We start from the raw sequence: 22,607 nt of genomic DNA on the forward strand, positions 1-22,607 counted from the left end.
TGATGGTGGTTGCCTGCAATCCCAGCTACTCTGGAAGCTGAGGCAGGAGAATCACTTGAACCTGGAGGTAGAGGTTGCAATGAGCCAAAATCGCATCACTGCACTCCAGCCAGGGTAACATAGCAAGACTTCATTTCAAAAACAAAACAAAACAGACAAAAACAACAACCAAAAAAGCAGCAGCAGTGACTTATCCTGTGGGAGTGAGGATTGTGTTGGTAATTTTCGTGGTTTGGACAATGTTCTTGTTTCTGTGTTGAGGCTTAATTATGGAATGGTCTTTTTCTCTATCATCAGTCAAAGAGGGACCTTGTCTGATGTTTTTTGTGAAATTATGCTCAACAGGACACCACCATGGCCTCACTGTTGGTGCCAGGCCATCTCCTAGCAACATCAAGGCTTCTGGAGTGAGGGTGCAAACCAGCTCCCAGCTGGCAGCAGTTGCTTTTCTCTTTTACACCGCCACACTCGAAATCAGAATTGGCAACCCCTTTGGTAGAACATGAGCTCCCGGTCACTATAAGCCCACTTATACCCAGTAACGGGCCTACGTCACTCATTTACACTCTGACCTCTCTCCTGCGAGGTTGGTGATTGCACCAACCACGCCCAGAGAAAAGTCACTCGTCCAGCACCTCCCAGGGACCTGCTGGCAGGGCTGAAGATAGAACTCTGACTCTGTGTTTTCCCTCTAGCAACTTCCCTTGCTAGACATCAAAGCGCATTGTTAAATCCCTGATGTATTGGCTTCTAAACTGGATGCAGATCGGGTCAGATAAAAACACTTCTCAGTGCACCTTCTTGTCAACAGTGGGTTCCTATCTTTTCTTCTTTCTTTTGGGATTGGGTGCTAGGTCCCATGACATTAGCTAGGATTCTAAGACCTTTGCTCAGCTGCTGCTGCCACCACTGACACGCACTCTGCTCCTCAAATACGGAGAGCGTGTTCCTGCCTTGAGGATCTTTGCATTTGCCTTCCCTCTGCTTGGAACTCTTCCCTCACATCCGCTTCCTAGCTTCAGCTCGGCATCACCTCCTCAGAGAGGCCTTCTATCTTTGGTGCCCGGGCACCACTGCTACCCCTTTTGGCTTCTTTTTTTTTTTTTTTAAAGGATGCTATGTTGCCCAAGCTGGAGTGCAGTGGTCCGATCATGTATTAACTTCAGCTTCCAACTCCTGGCTTCAAGCGTTCCTCCTGCCTCGGCCTCCCGAGTAGCTAGGCTTACAGACTGGAGTTACAGGTGTGAGCCACCGCGCCCGGCCGCTTTGGCCTCCTTTAAGAGCTTCCCTCCGCGCTTTGTTCCAGTTTTCGTCACGGTCTGTTCAGTGCGCGGGGTTGGGAGCCGGGAAACTGCCCAATGCCCAGACCTCACGGTCTGTTTCCCCTCAAGCTCGTGAAGCTCTCTGACAGCAGAGACCCAATCACGAGGCGGAGACTTAGCCTTCCACATCGGGCAGCGGCTCGGCTGCATCCTCGATCTGGTCTTGGGGATTCGAGACCAGAGGGGAGAGCACGTTGACCCGCCCGGGGAACCTTAGGGCCACACACCACCCATCCACCGGCTTCCCCAGCAAGCCTACTGCGCATGCTCCATACTCCAGCCCCGCCCCCATTCAGGGGCGGGGCCGCGCCTGCGCAGCTACCCGGCACTGGCTTCCGGGTGGGGCGAGCGAGATGGGGTGGAGGGCCGGTCTGGCTGAGTAGAGGCGGTGAGTGGGCGTGTGCGCGGAGCGGTCTGGCCCGAGGGCTAGGGGCCGGCCGAAAGTCTTCGGGAGCAGGTCGCAGGGCGCGGAGAGAGCCTGGGATCGCCGTCTGCTGCTGCTGCTGCTACCCGGTATGTCGGCGGAGGCCTCGGGCCCGGCGGCCCCCGCGGCCCCGTCCCTAGAAGCCCCCAAGCCCTCGGGTCTCGAGCCTGGCCCCGCCGCCTACGGTCTCAAGCCGCTGACCCCGAACAGCAAATACGTGAAGCTGAACGTGGGCGGCTCGCTGCACTACACCACGCTGCGCACCCTCACGGGACAGGACACCATGCTGAAGGCCATGTTCAGCGGCCGCGTGGAGGTGCTGACCGATGCCGGAGGTACTAGCGGCGTCCCCACCGAGCCCCCATCCCCAGATCCCCAACTCCCGTTCCCCTCAGTCTCTCACCAACGGGGCTCCTCATGCCCCTTCTCTCTGCCCGCTGCTGTCCAGTCAACTCATTCTCAGCTCCCTCCAGCCCCGACATCCCATCTCCTTGCCTTTTCTCATTCATAATTTCTCTTCTCCTCCCCCAATCCTTTACCCCCAGCAATAACCAACACTTATATGGAACCCCTAACTCTGCCAGGCGCTGTGGTAAGTGATTGAACGTGTCAGTTCATAATCCTCATGACTACCTCTCCCACCCTTCACGCCTCAGCTCAAGACTTGGGAACCAGCCCTGCTGCCTGCAGTACTACTCCTGGCAGCCTTCATCAGTTTCCTCCGACCTCCCAGCCTTTTGTTTCCCACTCTGCTTCAGAACTGCTAACAACCAGCCAGGAGAGCTGGGAGATCTTGTCTGCCTCTGTGTTCCCCTGACACAGGTCCCTGTCCACTCTAGGAATCCATCTGTATATACACATTGCAGAAGGAGGCTGCTTTGGGTTTGCCAGGGACACCAGAGTGGAGGGTGGACAGGTGTCCTTGGCAGGTGAACCTTACCTTCTTGGAGTGTTGTATTCAAGTTTGGACCCTTCGTGCCCAAGTGAGACCTTGAAGTTTTGGAGTTTGGGAGTGGGAGAGTCTTAAGGGAGGGGTTAACAAGGACTGTGAGACAGGAGAATAAAAATTTGGGAGGCGGAGATCTGCCTTCAGGTATCAAAGGTGAAGAATTCGGCCAGGCACGGTGGCTCACGCCTATAATCCCCGCACTTTGGGAGGCCAAGGCGGGTGGATCACCAGAGGTCAGGAGTTTGACACCAGCCTGACCAATATGGTGAAACTCCGTCTCTACTAAAAATACAAAAATCAGCCGGGCGTGGTGGTGTGCGCCTGTAGCCCAGCTACTTGCGAGGCTGAGACAGGAGAATCGCTTGAACCTGGGAGGCAGAGGTTGCAGTGAGCCGAGTCGGCGCCACTGCACTCCAGCCTGGGCGACAGAGCGAGACTCTGTCTCAGAAAAAAAAAAGGAAGAATTCATTTGTCCAATGAGTATTTGTAAAATATCAGTTAGTGCTGGAGATAGGTAAATGAACCTGACAAAATTATGTAACTTCCCTTTTTTTAGGGAGGTGGGAGATCAGAAGACCAATAAACAACTAAACAAAATGTATATGCATATGCAATTGCAGATAGTAGTAAGTTCTTTCTTTTTTTTTTTTTGATAGTAAGTTCTATGAAGAAATAAAAGTTAAAATGGCAGTGAACTGGATGAGGGGAGGTAGACATTTTAATTAAATAGAATGGTGAGAATTAACATCGGGGGTTAGCGGTTTATTGATAAGGTAATTCTGCAAGAACTTTCTCATGGTGAGAGTCTTCTGACTGTAGACCAGATTTGGATGAATTAATTTTCTGGCTGGATGTGTATAAACTTATGAGAGAACTCGCTGGAGATGTTTTAAAGAGATTTCTTGGCTGTGGCACAGGCTTGAGACAGATCAGTATTCAGACTTTTTTGTGGCTTTGGAATCCTTTTTCTTTTTCTTTTTTTTTTTTTTTTTGAGACGGAGTCTTGCTCTGTCGCCCAGGCTGGAGTGCAGTGGCCGGATCTCAGCTCACTGCAAGCTCCACCTCCTGGGTTCACGCCATTCTCCTGCCTCAGCCTCCTGAGTAGCTGGGACTACAGGCGCCTGCCACCTCGCCCGGCTAGTTTTTTTTTGTATTTTTTAGTAGAGACGGGGTTTCACCGTGTTAGCCAGGATGGTCTCAATCTCCTGACCTCGTGATCCGCCCGTCTCGGCCTCCCAAAGTGCTGGGATTACAGGCTTGAGCCACCGTGCCAGGCCTTGGAATCCTTTTTCTTTACTTTTCTTTTTTTTTTTTTTGAGACGGAGTTTCGCTCTTGTTTCCCAGGCTGTCTCGGCTCACCACAACCTCCGCCTCTCAGGTTCAAGCGATTCTCCTGCCTCAGTCTCCTGAGTAGTTGGGATTACAGGCATGCGCCACCACGCCTGGCTAATTTTGTGTTTTTATTAAAGACGGGGTTTCTCCATGTTGGTCAGGCTGGTCTCGAACTCCTGACCTCAGGTGATCCACCCACCTTGGCCTCCCAAAGTGCTAGGATTACAGGCGTAAGTCACCACGCCTGGCCTTCTTTTCTTTTCTTTTTCTTTTTTCTTTTTATTGTTTTGAGACGGAGTTTCCGTTTTATTGCCCAGGGAGTGCAATGGCGCGATTTCGGCTCACTGCAAACTCCACCTCCCGGGTTCAAGCTGTTCTCCCACCTCACCCTCCCAAGTAGCTGGCATGCGCCACCAAGCCCAGCTAATTTTGTATTTTTAGTAGAGATGGGGTTTCTCCGTGTTGGTCAGGCTGGTCTCAAACTCCTGACTTGAGGTGATCTGCCCGCCTCAGCCTCCTAAAGTGTTGGAATTACAGGTGTGAGTCACTACACCTGGCTGGAATCCTTTTTTCTTATAATTTAGGCCAGGTTTGGTGGCTCACACCTATAATCCAAGTGTTTGGGAGGCTGAGATGGGAGGATCACTTGAGCCCAGGAGTTTGAGACCAGCCTGGGCAACATAGTGAGACTCTCTCTCTACAAAAAAGTAATTTTTAATTTAGTAGTTCCAGGTCACTCAGCAAAGCCATCTTTCCCCCTGCTTCTCCCCACCCCACTAGGTTGGGTGCTGATTGACCGGAGCGGCCGCCACTTTGGTACAATCCTCAATTACCTGCGGGATGGGTCTGTGCCACTGCCGGAGAGTACCAGAGAACTGGGGGAGCTACTGGGCGAAGCACGCTACTACCTGGTGCAGGGCCTGATTGAGGACTGCCAGCTGGCGCTGCAGGTGAGGGCCTTCCGAGTCCCTGTGCCTATGTTCCTGGGAGAGCTGCCCAAGCAGGTATTAGGGCAGAAAAAAGGAGATACGGGGTATGGCTTGGAGAGCCTGGTTCTGACTGGCCATAACCCCAGAGAATTTGAGGTGCCATCTTCTGCATCCCTGCTGCCTCAGGCAGCATCCTCACCCCAACCTCATGCCAGGACATTTGCAACGGTTAAATAGCTACTCTCTGCTTCCCACTCTTCTTATGCAGCCAGTCCAGCTGTTACACTAGCACCTGAGTAATTATCTTTAAACACAACCCTGATCTATTCTCTCTCTCGCTCAGAAATCCTAAATAGCTCCCTCATGTCACTAGGGAAAAACATCTAAATTTAAATTGAAATATAATAACCTCTGTGATCTGGTATCCTGGGAGGCAGCATTCTCCCATGGCTTCCGCCCCCCATGGGCTTTCTTTTTTTTTTTTTTTTTTTTAAACGGTGAAATTCTTTATTCAAATGAAATCTCACAGAAGCCGGGCCACTCCCAGTAAAACAGGGTTGGGGATTCTAGAGACCCTACCTGCTGGGTTCCAGTTTTGTAGACCCCTTAGGGTTCTGAGGAGCAGAGCTTGGAAAGTGAAGCCAGGACATAAGGGTTCCGTGTCACCTCTGTCACAGCTGACTCAGTGACCTTCAGTGAGTCCATTCCTACCTCTGGGATCCTGTCCTTATGTTCCAAAAGATAGGGAAGGGAGAAAAATAAGTACAAAGTAGTGAGTTTTACATAAAGCCTGTTATTCTGTTCTATTTTTACAGTGTAATGTCCTTTCTTTTATGATACAGTAGTAAGAGGAGATTATAAAAGTTTCTTTTCGAATGCCCTTTATAGATTAAAAGGTGGCCTCTCTGAACAACTTTTGTCTCAGGGAATGCTTACTGGTTCTTGAAACCCAAAGGTGTAGATCTCCTTTGGACAATATCCATGTTTTTCAAACTTTTCAATTGCCTCCCATAGGGAAAAAATGCATTTTAGTGCTCACTATATATAACTGAAATAACAGTTCTATAAAAAGATACTTTTAGTGAAATGTACTCTGATAATCTTTCTTTTTAATGCTGTTTGGGACCCGTTACTTATTTCATGACCCATTAATAAATTACCACTTGCATTTGAGAAACATTCATTGGACTAGATCTTGGAAGTGCATTCCTGCTCTGTAGCATTTTTGTTTTGTTTTGTTTTGAGACAGAGTCTCTCTGTCGCCCAGGCTGGAGTGCAGTGGTGTGATCTTGGCTCACCCCAACCTCCGCCTCCCAGGTTCAAGCAATTCTCCTGCCTCAGTCTCCCAAATAACTGGGATTACAGGCACTCGCCACCTCGCTTTGCTACTTTTTTGTATTTTTAGTAGAGACAGGGTTTCACCATGTTTGCCAGGCTGGCCTCGAACCCCAGACCTGACGTGATCCATCCGCCTTGGCCCCCGGAAAGTGCTGGGATTACAGGCCTGAGCCACTGTACCCAGCGTGTAGTTTTAAATTTACTAATGTTATCGTGTACCCACTGTGTGTCAGGAGCAATTCTGCTATCTGCTTGTGTATACGTCTTGTACCCTTGTTTGACATAAAAAGAAACGTGAGAGAGCTTAGATGATGCGTCCAAGGTCAAAGAGCTGGGAAGCAGCAGAGCTCAGATTTGACCCCAGGCTATCTGACTATCTAACCTTCAGCCTCCCAAGGGCAGTACTTTTCTGTACTCCTGCTCTCTCCTTTCCAGGTTCCCTCTGCACCTCACACAGCTCAGCACACTCCTCAGTGTGTGGCACTTCATCAGTATTGGTCTATGCAAACGTTTTGTCTTTTAATTTTATTTCTTTCCTTTCATTCCCAATCCCCTGCTTACTTTCCTTTTCCCCAGGGGCACCCATCCAGTTTTGATGTTTTGATACATATGCTCGAAAAGCTAAAGCATTGTTCTGCATATGTGTGCATTTTAAATGTCCATAAATGGCCTTGAAACTGTGAATCAGTTTCTGTTGCATTGTGTTTTTTAAATTCAGCACTTTTTTCAAGATCTATTCATGCTGCTCCAAGTACATCTCGTTCTTTGCTTCTGACAGCTGCAGAGGAATCTATGGTGTTCATTCACCATATTTTGTTCATACATTCCCGTGAGGTTGGAGACCTAGATTGCCTTCCAGTTCCTGCCCCTACAAACTGTGTCACCATGAGCATCCTGGTACATGTTCCCTTCTGGTTCTGTGCCATTCTCCCGTGATTGTAACTGGGAGTAGAATTGCTGGATAACAGGACACCTGCAAACGGCGTTTTAGTAAATATCATCCAGTTGCTCTCCCGAATGGTTATAGTACTTTATCCTCATAATGAGCAGTGCATAAGAGATCCCATTTCTGCATGTCCTCATCAAAACATGGCATCATCCAGCTTTCTAATTTTGCCAATCCGATGAATGTAGCGTGATCTCATTTTAATTTGCATGTCTCTGATTACTAATGAGGTTCAGCATCTTTTCCTATACTCACTAGTGTTTTTTTGTTTCCCTTCCTGTGAATTGCTTATTCATGTTCTTTACCAGATTTTCTGCTTTTTTCTTTTTCATGTTGCTTAGCAAGAGATCCTTGCATATTTTAGTTCAGTTCCTAGGGATAATTAAACCTTATTGCATATGGGCATGTCTTATACATGCCCTGGAACATGGATTGTACATAACAAATTAACCTCTAAGCCTGTATCATGGGACTATTTACCTACCATCCTCAGCAAAGTTCAGAAAATACTCGAATTATTTGCTGTTTTTTTGTTTTTGTTTTTCTTTTTTTGAGATGGAGTCTCACTCTGTTGCCAAGGGTGGAGTGCCATGGCACGATCTTGACTCACTGCAACCTCCCTCTCTGGGGTTCAAGTGATTCTCCTGCGTCAGCTTCCCAAGTAGCTGCGACTACATGTGCACACCACAACACCCAGCTAATTTAATTGCATTTTTGGTAGAGATGGGGTTTCACCATGTTGGCCAGGCTGGTCTTGAACTCCTGACTTCAAGTGATCCTCCTGCCTTGGCCTCCCAAAGTGCTGGGATTCAGGCATGAGCCACTGTGCCCGGCCGTATTTGCTGGGTTTTGAGATTCAGATGAGGAACTCCAGTTGAAAAAGCCTGTTCTAGGTAAAAATTTCTAGTCAATGTAGATATCGCTAATATTTTCTCTTAGAATGTCACCTGCTTGTGGCATCTAGCATTGAATGGAAATCCTTGATTTTTTAAAATTGCAAATAATCATTTATTATTTTAAAGCAGCATTTATTAATTGTAGACATTTTGGAAACACAAATAATCTAAAAAATAAAAGCACCAAATATCCTTCCAGGTCTTCTCCTGTGTGAGAGTATATGTGTGTGTGTGTGTGTGTGTGTGTTTGCTTGCTTGCCAAAATACAATCGTGTTGTATGAAATGTTTTATAATCTGCTTTTTTGTTGTTAATAATTGCCATCTTCACATGTCAATAAATTTTTATTTAATATCCAGTCCAGGGCATACTCCGGTTTCTCCAGTTGTTCCAGAAATGTGTTTTTATAGCTGGTTCATCAAACCAGAACCCAGTCTAGATCTTCATGTTGCTCCTGGTTATCTGCACATTGACAATGGAAAGCACGACTTTACAAATAATCTCATGGAAGAATGTTGAAGAGATGATAAGAGTTATAGGTATCCGATGGCACGAATGTAATTACTGGTTCAGGTAAAGATTATCAATTGGTGTGTCATTGATAGGTAACTGCCTTAATACAGTGGTGAAATAATACCACGTGCATTACTTTACTACAATCCAAGGGGTCTCTTTGTCCTCACGATGCTGGCTTGTTAAAGAGACTGCCAGTTTTCCTGCACAATGACCCGCTTTCCAACTTTGCCTGGTTGTTTACTCCCAGTATCATTTCGTTTATTACCCAGCCCTATCCTTAATTTCCTATAAACCAGACCGTAGATTTTAAATGACTGATATTGGGCGGGTGCAGTGGCTCATGCCTGTAATCCCAGCACTTTGGGAGGCTGAGGCGGGCGGATCACAAGGTCAGGAGTTCAAGACCAACCTGGTCAATGTGGTGAAACCCTGTCTCTATTAAAAATATAAAAATTAAGCTGGGCATGGTGGCTCACACCTGTAATCCCAGCACTTTGGGAGGCTGAGGTGGGCGGATCACAAGGTCAGGAGTTCAAGACCAGCCTGGCCAACATGGTGAAACCCCGTCTCTACTAAAATACAAAAAAATTAGCCAGGCATGGTGGTGGGCATCTGTAATCCTAGCCACTCAGGAGGCTGAGGCAGGAGAATAGCTTGAACCCGGGAGGCGGAGGTTGCGGTGAGCCGAGATCACACCACTGCACTCCAGCCTGGGCGACAGTGCGAGACTCCATCTCAAAAAAAAAAAAAAAAGAAAAGTTATAAAAATTAGCTGGGAGTGGTGGCGGGTGCCTGTAGTCCCAATTACTGAAGAGGCTGAGGGAGAAGAATTGCTTGAACCCAGGAGGCGGAGGTTGCGGTGAGTCAGGGTCTCACCACTGCACTCCACCCTGGGCAACAGAGCAAGACTCCGTCTCAAAATAAATGAATAAATAATAAATAAAATAAAATGATATTAAACATTTTGGTTAGAATACATTTTAGGTAATATTATGTATGTATTTCACATTGGGCCACATCAAGCAACCTGTAATATTGTTAGCATGACTCGTCATTAATGACATTCATAATTGGCCCCTGGATCTAGGGGATGGTGGTTTGATTTATCTATCATCATTACATTTCCTTGTTGCCAACTATAAAATAATGCATATGGTATCATTTGGCCACTGTATTAAGGCAATTACCTATCAATGACATACAAATTGATCATCTTTACCTGAACCAGTAATTACATTTGTGCCATAGAATACCTATAAGTCTTATCTCTTCAACAGTATTACATGAGATTATTTGTAAAGTCATGCTTTCCATTGTCAACTTGAAAAATTCTTGATTTCGATGTGGTCCACCAATTCCTCATCATTTTTTGCCTGATGCTGTATCCTTACGCTCTTGTTTAAAAATGTTTTTCTAATTTTCTATTTCTTGTTAACTTTTATTTTTTGAGGCTGAGTCTTGATCTGTTGCCCAGGCTACAGTGCAATGGTGTCATCTCGGCTCACTGTAACCTCCACCTCCCAGGTTCAAACGATTTTCATGTCTCAGGCCTCCCGAGTAGCTGTGATTACAGGCATGCACCATGACATCCGGCTGATTTTTTTTCTTTTATTTTTAAACGGAGTCTCACTCTATTGCCCAGGCTGGAGTGCAGTGGCATGATCTTGGCTCACTGCAACCTCTGCCTCCCGGGTTCAAGCGATTCTCCTGCCCCTGCCTCCTGAGTAGCTGGGATTACAGGTGTGCACCACCATGCCTGGCTAATTTTTGTGTTTGACCTTGTGATCTGCCTGCCTCGGTCTCCCAAAGTGCTGGGATTACAAGCATGAGCCACCACACCCGGCTAATTTTTGTATTTTTTGGAGAAAGGGGGTTTTGCCATGTTGGTCAGGCTGGTCTCAAACTCCTGAGCTCAAGCGATGCACCCACTTCGGTCTCCCAAAGTGCTGGGATTACAGGCGTGAGCCACCATGCCTGGCCTGTGGTTTTAAATATGGATTTTTTTCATGTATGGGTATTTTAATCTAAGTGGAGCTCACTTTTGTAAATATGAATTGTGAAGGAATTTAGCTCATTTTTGTCTTCTGTAGGGTTAGGTAGTTTTCCCACTGCCAGCTATTTAAACAGTCCAGAGGTAGCCAGCACCCAAGACAGCCACCAGGGGTTCTTGCCTCCTGGTTTCCAGGCTCTTGTTTAATCCCCTCCCACACGAAATAGGACTGACTTTTTCAGTTCCTGACCAAGGAGGCTCTTGTGTATGACCAATAGGACATTGCAGAAATGACAGCATGTGACTTTGAAGCTAGGTCATAAAAGACATTCCAGCTTCTGCCTCTCTTTGGGGTCACTCACTCTGAAAAGTGCTATGTGAGGAAACTCAGGCACCCCTAAGCAGAGGTCCACTTGGTGAGGAACTGAAGCCCCTGCCAACAGCCAGCACAGACTCCTCGCCATACTGGTGACCTGTCTCAGAAGCAGAGCTTCTAGGCCCAGGCAAACTTTCCGATGACTGCAGCCCTAGCCAAAATCAAGACTGCAGCTTCGTGACAGACTCTGGGCCAGGGCCACCCAGCTAAGCCCATCCCAAATTCCTAACCCACAGAAACTGTGTGAGATAATGTTTATTTTTATTTATTTATCTTTAAATAGAGACAGAGTCTTGCTATGTGGCCAGGCTGGTCTCGAACTCCTGACCTCCAATAGTCCTCCAGCCTTGGCCTCCCCAAATGGTGAGATTACAGGCATGAGCCGCCACACCTGGACTATTGTTTTAAGCTGCTAAGCTTGTAGTAATTTGTTACCCAGCAACAGAGAACAGACTTCGGTTTCTGGAATGGGGGTCTGTCATAACAGAAACCTCAAATGTAGAAGTAACTTTACAACTGAGAAGTGGCAAGAAGCTGGAAGGACTTTGAGGAGATTGTTAGTAAAAGCTTAAGGAGTGTTAAAAAGTGTTGGCTGGGCACAGTGGCCCACGCTTGTAATACCATAACTTTTGGAGGCCAAGGTGGGAGGATCACTTGAATTCAGGAGTTCGAGACCAGCCTGGGCAATATAGTGAGACCTTGTCTCTAAAAAAATTAAAAGAAGAAAGGTAAGAAACTCTGTTGATAAGAGCCTAGTGACCTTTAAGAAAGCTGCAATAAGCCGGGCACGGTGGCTCACGCCTGTAATCCCAGCACTTTGGGAGGCCGAGGTGGGCGGATCACGAGGTCAGGAGATCGAGACCTTCCTGGCTAACACAGTGAAACCCCGTCTCTACTAAAAATACAAAAAATTAGCCGGGCGTGGTGGCGGGCGCCTGTAGTCCCAGCTACTTGGGAGGCTGAGGCAGGAGAATGGCGTGAACCCGGGAGGCGGAGCTTGCAGTGAGCTGAGATCTGGCCACTGCACTCCAGCCTGGGCGACAGAGCGAGACTCCGTCTCAAAAAAAAAAAAAAAAAAAAAAGAAAGCTGCAATAAGGGCTTAAAAAAAAGTTAGGAAAACTGATGGAAAGGACATCCTTGTGTAGCGGCAGAAAGTTTAGCAACGCTGTCTCCTGCATTAGTGTGGAGGGTAGGAAACATACCTAATGAACAGATGGTCTAGCTAAGGAGCTTTCCAGACAGAATGTTGAAGGTGCCACCTGGCTTCTTGCTGCTGATAGTAAAATTGAAGAGGAGAGAGTACGTTAAAGAAAAAACCACTTGAATGAAAAGGAGCCTGAAATTGTTGGGTTTGAAAATCCCCAGCCTTTCCAGATAACAAGTGATGTTAAAATCAAATGGCTTCCATGCAAAGATTAAATACAAGGCATTAAATACAGGAAAATGTGGTCTAAAGGTGAAGCTGAGGATGTGATGAAAAAGTCCTTTGTTAAGACCTCAGAAATACCAATAATACGCTTCAGAGGGATCTTCCAGTCGAATCAAATAATAATCGCACCTCTGAGAAGGTTAAAGGTGTTGTCTCTCAGCATCTCAGCACAACCCCAAAGTAGAGAAGGGCTTATCTTGCAGAGATTTTTTTTTTTTTTTTTTGAGATAGCTCCCTGCAACCTCCACCTCCTGGGTTCAAGTGATTCTCCTGTCTCAGCCTCCCGAGTAGCTGGGATTACAGGTGCCCACCACCACACCCAGCTAATTTTTCTATTTTTAGTAGAGATGGGGTTTCACCATGTTGGTAAGACCACTGGAACTCCTGACCTCAGGTGATCCACCCGCCTTGGCCTCCCAAAGTGCTGGGATTACAGGCGTGAGCCACTGTGCCTGGCCACTTGCAGATATTTCTAGGTGTGGCTTTTTTCTAATGTAGTGAACCCTAAGACATGCAAGATACCCAGTAAGTTATGAAGAGAATTATATTGGCAGAAACACTGCCAGCTTGGACCGAAAGGGACAGAGCCAGTGCAAAAGGACAAGAGGCCTTTGCACACCCAAACTTCTACAGGCAGGAAGCAGGCAGATGAAACTGTGAAGCTGCAAACATCTTTTATGGAAGAGGTGGGATGACTCAGGGAGAGCCATGGAGAATCATTCCTGAACAGGAGTAGGCATCAAAGAGTTCCTAGCATTTCTCCAACTGGATTACAGAATTTCTACAGACTAGTGACTTATATGTGCCTGCTGTCCCCTGCCCCCTTTTTTTTTTTTTTTTTTTTGAGACAGAGTCTTGCTATGTTGTCCAGGCTGGTCTCAAACTCCTGGGCTCAAGTAATTCTCCCACCTTGGCCTCCCAAGTAGCTGGGATGACGGGCACATGCTACCACACCCAGCTTCCCCTGCTTTTGAGCAAGAGTGTCGTTACTGGTTATCCTGTGCCTGCCTCTACCACTGCACGCTGGGAGTGTGGAGGAAATGACCTGTCTCTTTAGTTCACAGGTCTGCAAATAGGAAATGTACTTAAGGGCTGGATGCGGTGGCTCACGCCTGTAATCCCAGCACTTTGGGAGGCCAAGGCAGTTGGATCACTTGAGGTCAGGAGTTCAAGACCACCCTGGCCAACATGGTGAAATCCCTTCTTTACTCAAAATATAAAAATTAGCTGGGGGCCGGGCGCGGTGGCTCAAGCCTGTAATCCCAGCACTTTGGGAGGCCGAGACGGGCGGATCACGAGGTCAGGAGATCGAGACCATCCTGGCTAACACGGTGAAACCCCATCTCTACTAAAAAATACAAAAAACTAGCCGGGCAAGGTGGCGGGCGTCTGTAGTCCCAGCCACTCGGGAGGCGAAGGCAGGAGAATGGCGTGAACCCGGGAGGCGGAGCTTGCTGTGAGCCGAGATCCGGCCACTGCACTCCAGCCTGGGTGACAGAGCGAGACTCCGTCTCAAAAAAAAGAATTAAAAAAAAAAAAAAAAAAATTAGCTGGGGCGGTGGTGCATGCGTGTAGTCCCAGCTACTCGGGAGGCTGAGGCAGGATAATCACTTGAACCTGGGAGGCAGAGTTTTCAGTGAGGTGAGATGGTGCCACTGCACTCCAGCCTGGGAGACAGAGCAAGACTCCATTTTGAAAAAAAAAAAAAAGAAATGCACTTAAGGACCCGTAGTTAAGGAACTGCATGCTAGAGCCACATCCCCACCTGGACCTGATGGAGATGACGAGATTCTATACTTTGAGCTGATGCTGTAATGGGATGATGGGGGATCCTGGGAGGTGGTGAGTATATTTGGCATGTGGGAGGGAGGAAATCACTGAGGGCCAGTGATGGCCTGTGGAGCCAGCCGCCAAGGCAGCCTGATGATTCTCGTCCCCTGGTGCTCGTTCCCGTGTGTTATCTCCTTCCACACTGGATAGGACCAACAGACCTAGGTTGTAAAAGACAATGGAGGGGCCGGGCGCCATGGCTCACGTCTGTAATCCCAGCACTTTGGGAGGCCGAGGCGAGCGGATCACCTGAGGTCAGGAGTTTGAGACCAACCTGACCGACATGGTGAAACCCTATCTCTATTAAAAATACAAAAATTATCTAGGCGTGATGGCACACATCTGTAATCCTAGCTACTTGTGTGGTAGAGGCAGGAGAATCGCTTGAACCTGGGAGGTGGAGGTTGCAGTGAGCCGAGATCACGCTACTGCACTCCAGCCTGGGTGACACAGTGAGATTCTATCTCAAAAATAAAAAAGACAACGAGGCTTCTACCTTCTCCTCTCTGGAATTATTTGCTCTGGGAAGCCAGCTGCCATGCTGTGAGGACACTCAAGCAACCCTGTGGAGAGATCCACATGGCAGGGATTTGCTGTTTCCTGCCAGCAGCTAGTGCAAACTTGCCAGCCACATGAACAAGCTTTCTCAGAATGCATCCTCTAGGGGCGATCATGCCTTTAGATGCCCACAACCCCACTGACATCTTGGCCACAGCCTCACAAGAGACCCTGTGCCAGAGCCACCCAGCTGAGCCACTGCTGAGTTCCTGACCCTCAGAAACGGAAGTAATAAATATTGTTAATTTAACCTCCTAAATTGGGGGCAGTTCATTACACAGTGATAGATAACGAATTCATACTCCATAATTCCCCTCGTACATTTGTGGTGTCTTTAAAAATACCAGTTCTCATATACACAGTGGTATGTTTCTGATCTCTCTGTTGTGTTTCTCGGGTGTTTTTGTTTTTGTGCCCGAACTAACACCGTTTTCACTGTTGTGGCTTTGAAGCCTATCTTCATGTCTGGCAGGGTCTGCCTTTCCTCTTTGCTCTTCTTTTTAAAAACTGACCTAAGTATGGGAGGATGGCTTGAGCCCAGGAGGTCAAAGCTGCTGTGAGCTGTGATCACGCCACTGCACTCAGCCTGGGTGACAGCAAGACCCTGTCTCAAAAAAAAAAAAAAAGAAAAGAAGAAAAAAAGACCTAAGTAATTGTAGACTTTTATTCTTCTATATTAATTTTAGAGGGTCTTATGAGTTTCTACAAAAAACAAATCTGGAATTTGTATTAGAATTGCACATTGGGTTTTCAAGGTTGGGAGAAGTGAGAGGGATTTTGGCATGAAGATTCTAGAAGACAGAAGAGAAAGAAGCCCATGCATTTGCTTCTGATTTCTTTCTGCAACATCATCCCAGCCAATGAAGTTCATTCACTCAACAAATACGTTCATTTGTTCAACAAATACAGAGCATCAGTTGTATACTAGGTAGTTATTCCTAGGTGGGAAGAGACAGATCATAAACAAATACAAAAAATTAGAAAAAGTCAGGCACTAAGTGCCGTACAGAAAATGAACTGATAGGCAAGGCGTAGTGGCTGATGCCTGTATTCCCAGCACTTTGGGAGACAGAGGCGGGGGGGATCACCTGAGGTCAGGAGTTGGAGACCAGCCTGACCAACATGGAAAAACCCCATCTCTACTAAAAATACAAAATCAACTGGGCATGGTGGCACATGCTTGTAATCCCAGCTACTCGGGAGGCTGAGGCAGGAGAATTGCTTGAACCCGGGAGGCGGAGGTTGCAGTGAGCCGAGATCGCGCGCCATTGCACTCCAGCCTGGGCAACAAGAGTGAAACTCTGTCTCAAAAAAGAAAAGAAAAGAAAATGAACTGATAACACAAAAGGCAGGATATAGAGGAGGCTGTTTAGCCAGTGGGCCTGGGGAGGGCTGGCCCTGAGGAGGCACTGTGTGAGCTGCGATCTGAATGGCATGACAGAGCTGCAACGCTGACAGCTGAGCAAGGAAGCATCCCGGGCAGGGGCACAGCCAATAGCCGGGGTGGGCACGAGCTGGATGTGTAAAGCAGCAAGATGTCCATGGGACCAAGGCCCAGCAAGCCAAGGGAGTGTGGCAGAGAGGTCGGCGGAGCTTGGAGCCTACAGAGCCCTGCGGACCACTGAGGAGTCTGGAGTTGTTCCCAACCAGCTTTTGAAGGCTTTTAAGTGAGGGAGTATGTGGCCTTTGGTTGTGCTGTTAACCACCTTCCGCTTCTTCCCCAGCAAAAAAGGGAGACGCTGTCCCCGCTGTGCCTCATCCCCACGGTGACATCTCCCCGGGAGGAGCAGCAGCTCCTGGCCAGCACCTCCAAGGTGAGGCCCCCAAGCCCTGCAGGGTGGAGGCTCACTGCGGGGGCCTCTCCCTGCAGCCTCACTCCTCTCCTCCGTCCTCTCTCCCCTGCTAGCCCGTGGTGAAGCTCCTGCACAACCGCAGTAACAACAAGTACTCCTACACCAGGTGACCACCAGGGTGCGGGGCACTGGGCGGGACCCTGGGATGCAGCACAGCCCTGCTCCTGCCCAAGGCGAGGGCCAAGGCCACACAGAGGGCCTACAAGAACATCTACCTGCCTGCTCGCAGATTTAGCTTTGCCTCTTACCCCTGGCACTCTGGGCAGGTCCTTTCTGCTTCTCAGCTTCAGCTTAGTCATCAGTAAATGGGTTTGGGTGAGGATGAAGTGATAATGGTGAGCCTGTCCCAAGTGCTTTCTCTCTAGGAACTGGCAGAGTCCTCCCCCTTGAAGTCAGTACTGTTGTAAGCTCCATTTTACAGATGAGGAGGTTGAGGCACCAAGAGGTGAAGTAACTTGCCTAGTGTCACCCAGTTAAAAAGTGGGGTGCCAGGACCCCCAGGGAGGCAGCCTGGCTCCAGGTCCCGCACGGGAGCTGCTCTGCTATGCTGGGATTTGCTCGGTGCATGTGGCTTCCCTTCTGAGGCCTGTTTAGCCTGGCCCCGGGGCAGAGGAGGCTTCCTGTTGAGCACCAAACCCTGGGCAGGAGCAGAGGACTAGGAATGCATCCAGGCCCCTGTCCTGGGGTTATAGAGGAAGGGGTGCCAACGCTGAGGCCTCCTGGTCCCCTGGTCCTCAGCACTTCAGATGACAACCTACTTAAGAACATCGAGCTGTTCGACAAGCTGGCCCTGCGCTTCCACGGGCGGCTGCTCTTCCTCAAGGATGTCCTGGGGGACGAGATCTGCTGCTGGTCTTTCTACGGGCAGGGCCGCAAAATCGCCGAGGTGTGCTGTACCTCCATTGTCTATGCTACGGAGAAGAAGCAGACCAAGGTCAGAGGGGTTCCAGAGACTATGTGGGGGGCTGGGGGTGGCCAGGACCAGGACCCTGGACAAAAGCAGGTTGGCAGGGGAAAGAGCCCACCCCCGGGAGGCAGGAGCCAGATCCTGGGGTCTGGGGTGCGCAGCAGTGGGCAGGCCACCCTATCCCTGTGGGTCTCTGTTTCTCTGTGAAATGGGGGTCATGGGTTAGAGCAGGGTGCTTAGCCTAGGCCTGTTGAATGTGTTTCAAGGCTGTTTGCAACTCCTGAAATGGGGACGTATGCGTGTTTCTGCATAGGAGGTCCATAGTTGTCATTAGAAACTCAGAAGGGGCCAAGCAGAGTGGCTTATGCCTGTAATCCTAGGACTCTGGGAGGCCAAGGCAGGAGGATCACTTGAGCCCAGAAGTTTGAGACCAGCCTGGGCAACATAGTGGGATCTGATCTCTGTAAGAACTCAAAAAATTTAGCCAGGTATGGTGGTGTGGTAGCATGATGACATGCACCTGTAATCCCAGCTACTCAGGAGGCTGAGGCAGGAGGATTGCTTGAGCCTGGGAATTTTTTAATTTATTATTATTATTATGATGGTTTTTTGAGACTGAATCTCACTCTATCACCAGGCTGGAGTGCAGTGGCACGATCTCCGCTCACTGCAACCTCCACCTCCCGGGTTCAAGCGGTTCTCCTGCCTCAGCCTCCCCAGTAGCTAGGACTACAGGCACGTGCCACCACGCCCAGCTAATTTTTGTATTTTTAGTAGAGACGGGGTTTCACCATGTTGGCCAGGATGGTCTCAGTCTCTTGACCTCGTGATCCATCCACCTCAGCCTCCCAAAGTGCTGGGATTACAAGCGTGAGCCACTGCCTTTTTCTCTTTTTTGAGACAGAGTCTCGCTCTGTTGCCCAGGCTGCAGTGCAATGGCATGATCTCAGCTCACTTAACCTCTGCCTCCCGGATTCAAGTGATTCTCCTACATCAGCCTCCCAAGTAGCTGGGACTACAGGCGCCCGCCTCCATGCCCAGCTAATTTTTGTATTTTTAGTAGAGACTAAATGTAGTAGAGAACTTTCTTTAGTAGAGACTTCACCATGTTGGTCAGGCTGGTATTGAACCCCTGACCTCAAGTGATCCACCCTCCTCGTCCTCCCAAAGTGCTGGGATTACAGGCATGAGCCACTGGGCCTGGCCTAGCCCAGGAATTTGAGGCAGCAGGGAGCTATGATCATGCCACTGCACTCCATCCTAGGAGACTGAGTGAGGCCCCGACTCTAATTTAAAAAAAAAAAAAAAAGGAAACTCAGAAAGGCCCATTGCCAAAAATAGATTCTTAAAACCTCAGGACCAGGTGTCTCTTAGAACATCCTCTGAGTTTGTAGATCCTGAGTCATTAATGTAGCAATCATCAGCAGATGTTCCCCAAGCCCCTGCTCTGTGCTAAGTACTGTACCAGGCTGGAAATCAAGGGGAATGAAGTGCTGAGCAAAGTACAAGCCCTGCCTCATGCCCTTCCTCATCTGGTCCCTTCTGAGCTTACCATGAGCCACATACCTCAGGTACACCGCAGTCATCGCACGTCTCTAAACAGTCAATGCTATTTCACACTTCTTACCTCTGCACACACCATTGCCTCTTGGAATTCTTTCCTTCTGTCTGCCTAATGAACTTGTACTTAAGACTTAAGCTAAGCATCACTTTCTTTGGGTCACCTTCACTCATGAACTTTCAATCCAACAACCCCAAAGTTGGTCACACTCCCTTCATAGCTAAAGACAGTGTTTTGTCATGTGTGGTGGAGGGGAGGGGGTTTGCATCAGCAGCGGCCTGTTAGTTTCTTGAGGGCAGGGTCGTGTCTTTTTCTTTCCTATCTCCCATTAGCTGGGCACTTTTCACACATTGGAAGCTAGGAAACATTTATTGAATGAATGAATGAATCAGTGACCTAGCTTCCAAGAAACATCCTCTGTAATTGGGAAGATAGGAAGATAAACCAATAATTAGAGTGCATGGCTCACACCTGTAATCCCAACATTTTGGGAGGCTGAGGCAGGGGATGACATAAGGCCAGGAGTTTGAGTAACACAGCAAGACCCCATCTCTACAAAAAATAAAAAAAAAATTAACCGGGCATAGTGGCACACCCAGGTATTCAGGAAGCTGAGGTGGGGGGATCACTTGAGCCCAGGAGGTGGAGGCTGCAGGGATCCATGATCACACCACTGCACTCCAGCCTAGGCAACAGAGTGAGATCTTGTCTCAGAAACATACAAATAACGATTAAAAAAAAAAAAAAAAAAAAAAAAGCCGGGCGTGGTGGCTCACGCCTGTAATCCCAGCACTTTGGGAGGCTGAGGCAGGCAGATCACGAGGTCAGGAGTTTGAGACCAGCCTGTACAACATGGTGAAACCCTTTCTCTACTAAAAATCCAAAAATTAGCTGGGCATAGTGGCACATGCCTGTAATCCCAGCTACTCGGGAGGCTGAAGCAGGAGCATCGCTTGAACTTGGGAAGTGGAGGTTGCAGTGAGCCGAGATGGCGCCATTGCACTCCAGCCTGGGTGACAGAGCAAGACTCTGTCTCAGGAAAAAATAAAAAATAAAAATAAAATTAAAAAAACCAGTTTGCTAAGAGCTGTGTTAGATGCTTCCAAGGCCACACAAGGGAATACCCCAGTCACATCTTCGACTTCATCCCTTTCCACTCCCTCTCATCTCTGCCTCAATTGCATTGGCCTCCCTTTTGATCTTCCAGTAAGACGCTGGGTGCACTCCTGACCCACAGCTCTCACGCTGGCCCTGGCCCTCCCCAGGCTGCTCTTTCTGGTCTGTGTGCCTGGTCCCCTCCCCAACTCCTTTGGTTAGATATCACCTTCTCAGCGAGGCCTTCCCTGGAGTCCCTCTTAAACTTGTAATACTCCTGTCTCTGGCCATCACATCCCCTTTTCCTAATGTATCTCTCTCTCTTTTTTTTTTTTTTAATAGATGAGGTCTTGCTACATTGCCCAGGCTGGCTTTGAACTTGAACACCTGGGCTCTAAGGATGTTCCTGCCTTAGCCTCCCGAAGTGCTGGGCTTACAGTCAAGAGATACCACACCCAGCCTATTTCTTTTCCTAAACATCATCATTTGACTTCATTTATTTATTATTATTATTATTTTTTTTTATTTATTTATTTTTTTTGAGACGGAGTCTCGCTCTGTTGCCTGGGCTGGAGTGCAGTGGCCGGATCTCAGCTCACTGCAAGCTCCGCCTCCTGGGTTTACACCATTCTCCTGCCTCAGCCTCCCGAGTAGCTGGGACTACAGGCGCCCACCATCACGCCCGGCTAGTTTTTTTGTATTTTTTAGTAGAGATGGGGTTTCACCAGGTTAGCCAGGATGGTCTCGATCTCCTGACCTTGTGATCCGCCCGCCTCGGCCTCCCAAAGTGCTGGGATTACAGGCTTGAGCCACCGCGCCCGGCCTATATTTTATTTTATTTATTTATTTTTTTGAGATGGGGTCTCACTGTCACCCAGGTTAGAGTACAGTGGTGCAATCTCGACTCACTGCAACCTCTGCTTCCCATGCTCAAGTGATCCTCCCACCTCAGCCTCCTGAGTAGCTGGGAACACATGTGTGGGCCACCACACTGAGCTAATTTTTTTGTAGAAATGGGGTCACACCATGTTGCCCAGACTGGACTCATACTCCTGGCCTCAAGCTGTCCTCCCATCTTGGCCTCCCAAAGTGCTGGGATTACAGGTGTGAGCCACCACGCCAGGCTAGTTCATATTTTCTTATGTGTATGACTGAGTCCTCCCACTAGAATGTAACTTCCTGAGGACAGGACCCTTGTTTTGTTCACTGCTATTTCTGCAGTGCCTAGAACAATACCTGGTGCAGTGCACTCACTCAGTATTTGTCAAACGAAAACATACACCAAGAGACTAGACAGGGAAGGAGATGAAGGAGAGAAAACAACTGATTCTGCCTGCCTGGCTTCAGAGCTGAGCCTTGAAATATGACTTTGCTGAGTAAAGGAGTGGCAGAGAGGCCAGGCCAGGCCCGAGGACCTGACTGCAGGGCTAGGAGGTGTGTCGATGCAGGGGCCCTGGGCAGGGGGATGGCCCTGTGTGACTGCACCAGAAGGAAAGGGCTGGGGCTGGTTGGCCTTTTGCAGGTGGAATTTCCAGAAGCCCGGATCTTTGAGGAGACCCTGAACATCCTGATCTATGAGACTCCCCGGGGCCCAGACCCAGCCCTCCTGGAGGCCACAGGGGGAGCAGCTGGAGCTGGTGGGGCTGGCCGCGGGGAGGATGAAGAGAACCGAGAGCACCGTGTCCGGAGGATTCATGTCCGGCGGCACATCACCCACGATGAGCGTCCTCATGGCCAACAAATTGTCTTCAAGGACTGACCTCTGACCCTCCCCCTGCCTTCCTCTTGCCTTGGGGCCCAGTCCCTCTCTCTTTCCCTCCCCTTCCCAGACCTTTGCCACGGCTCTGCTGGCCAAGTCGTGGGTCCTCCTCTGTCCCTTCATTGCATGGCACAGCTCACTTTGGCCCTTCTCCATCCATCCCAACCCCATTGCTAACAACATGGTACATTCCGGCCCTGCCACTCAGAGTCTTCCGAAGCCAACACTTGTCCCTATCCTAGCCCTGCGTCCTTCCCTCTCCAGCTGGTTAAGAGGGATTTAGAATTCCCTTTCTCTTTTTTCAGTGCATCGTCCATGCCAAAGTGTGCGGCCCTTCCTAACATCACCGCAGTCTGAGCCACCTCCCATGTCGTGCAGGGTAGTCCGCACCCTCCTCCCCACCATCCTCCCTACCTCCTTAACTTTGTACTAGACTGGCCTGGGCCTGCCCAGCTCAGCGTTCTCAGTCTGTTTCATATTATTTATTATTTTAATTTTCTATTAAATTATTGAAATGAGTTGAGGAACTGGTGCTGGCCCCTGGGGAGAGGGATGAGGAGATGCCTATGTTAGGAGGTATCTAGCCGGGCATGGTGG

The 22,607-nt window shown here is 48.8% G+C and overlaps 1 protein-coding gene across 2 annotated transcripts; it reads left to right on the plus strand.

Annotated features, from left to right (window-relative positions):
* Positions 1-1,637: 1,637 nt before the first annotated feature.
* KCTD13 (potassium channel tetramerization domain containing 13) lies at positions 1,638-22,528 on the plus strand. 2 transcript variants are annotated; one of them, XM_007989747.3, is made up of 6 exons: positions 1,638-2,081; positions 4,808-4,977; positions 16,560-16,649; positions 16,742-16,794; positions 17,427-17,622; positions 21,774-22,528. In XM_007989747.3, the coding sequence occupies exons 1-6, from the start codon at positions 1,838-1,840 to the stop codon at positions 22,008-22,010; spliced, it is 990 nt and encodes a 329-aa protein (XP_007987938.1). In that variant the 5' UTR covers positions 1,638-1,837; the 3' UTR covers positions 22,011-22,528. The 2 variants fall into 2 exon arrangements, with proteins under 2 accessions (XP_007987938.1, XP_072871403.1); XM_073015302.1 differs by lacking the exons at positions 16,560-16,649; positions 16,742-16,794; positions 17,427-17,622; positions 21,774-22,528 and adding an exon at positions 6,206-9,419 and having other exon boundaries at positions 1,659-2,081.
* The last annotated feature ends 79 nt before the right edge of the window (positions 22,529-22,607 follow it).

This window comes from Chlorocebus sabaeus, chromosome 5 (genome assembly GCF_047675955.1).
Source record: "Chlorocebus sabaeus isolate Y175 chromosome 5, mChlSab1.0.hap1, whole genome shotgun sequence".
NCBI classification, from domain to species: domain Eukaryota; kingdom Metazoa; phylum Chordata; class Mammalia; order Primates; family Cercopithecidae; genus Chlorocebus; species Chlorocebus sabaeus.

What these genes read in the sequence shown, in the direction of transcription:
- KCTD13 (XM_007989747.3), top strand. Translation starts at nt 1,838, where the DNA reads ATGTCGGCGGAGGCCTCGGGCCCGGCGGCCCCCGCGGCCCCGTCCCTA. An exon ending in AACAAGTACTCCTACACCAG is followed by an intron (nt 16,795 to 17,426) that starts GTGACCACCAGG and finishes CCTGGTCCTCAG; the next exon opens with CACTTCAGATGACAACCTAC. An exon ending in CGGAGAAGAAGCAGACCAAG is followed by an intron (nt 17,623 to 21,773) that starts GTCAGAGGGGTT and finishes GGCCTTTTGCAG; the next exon opens with GTGGAATTTCCAGAAGCCCG.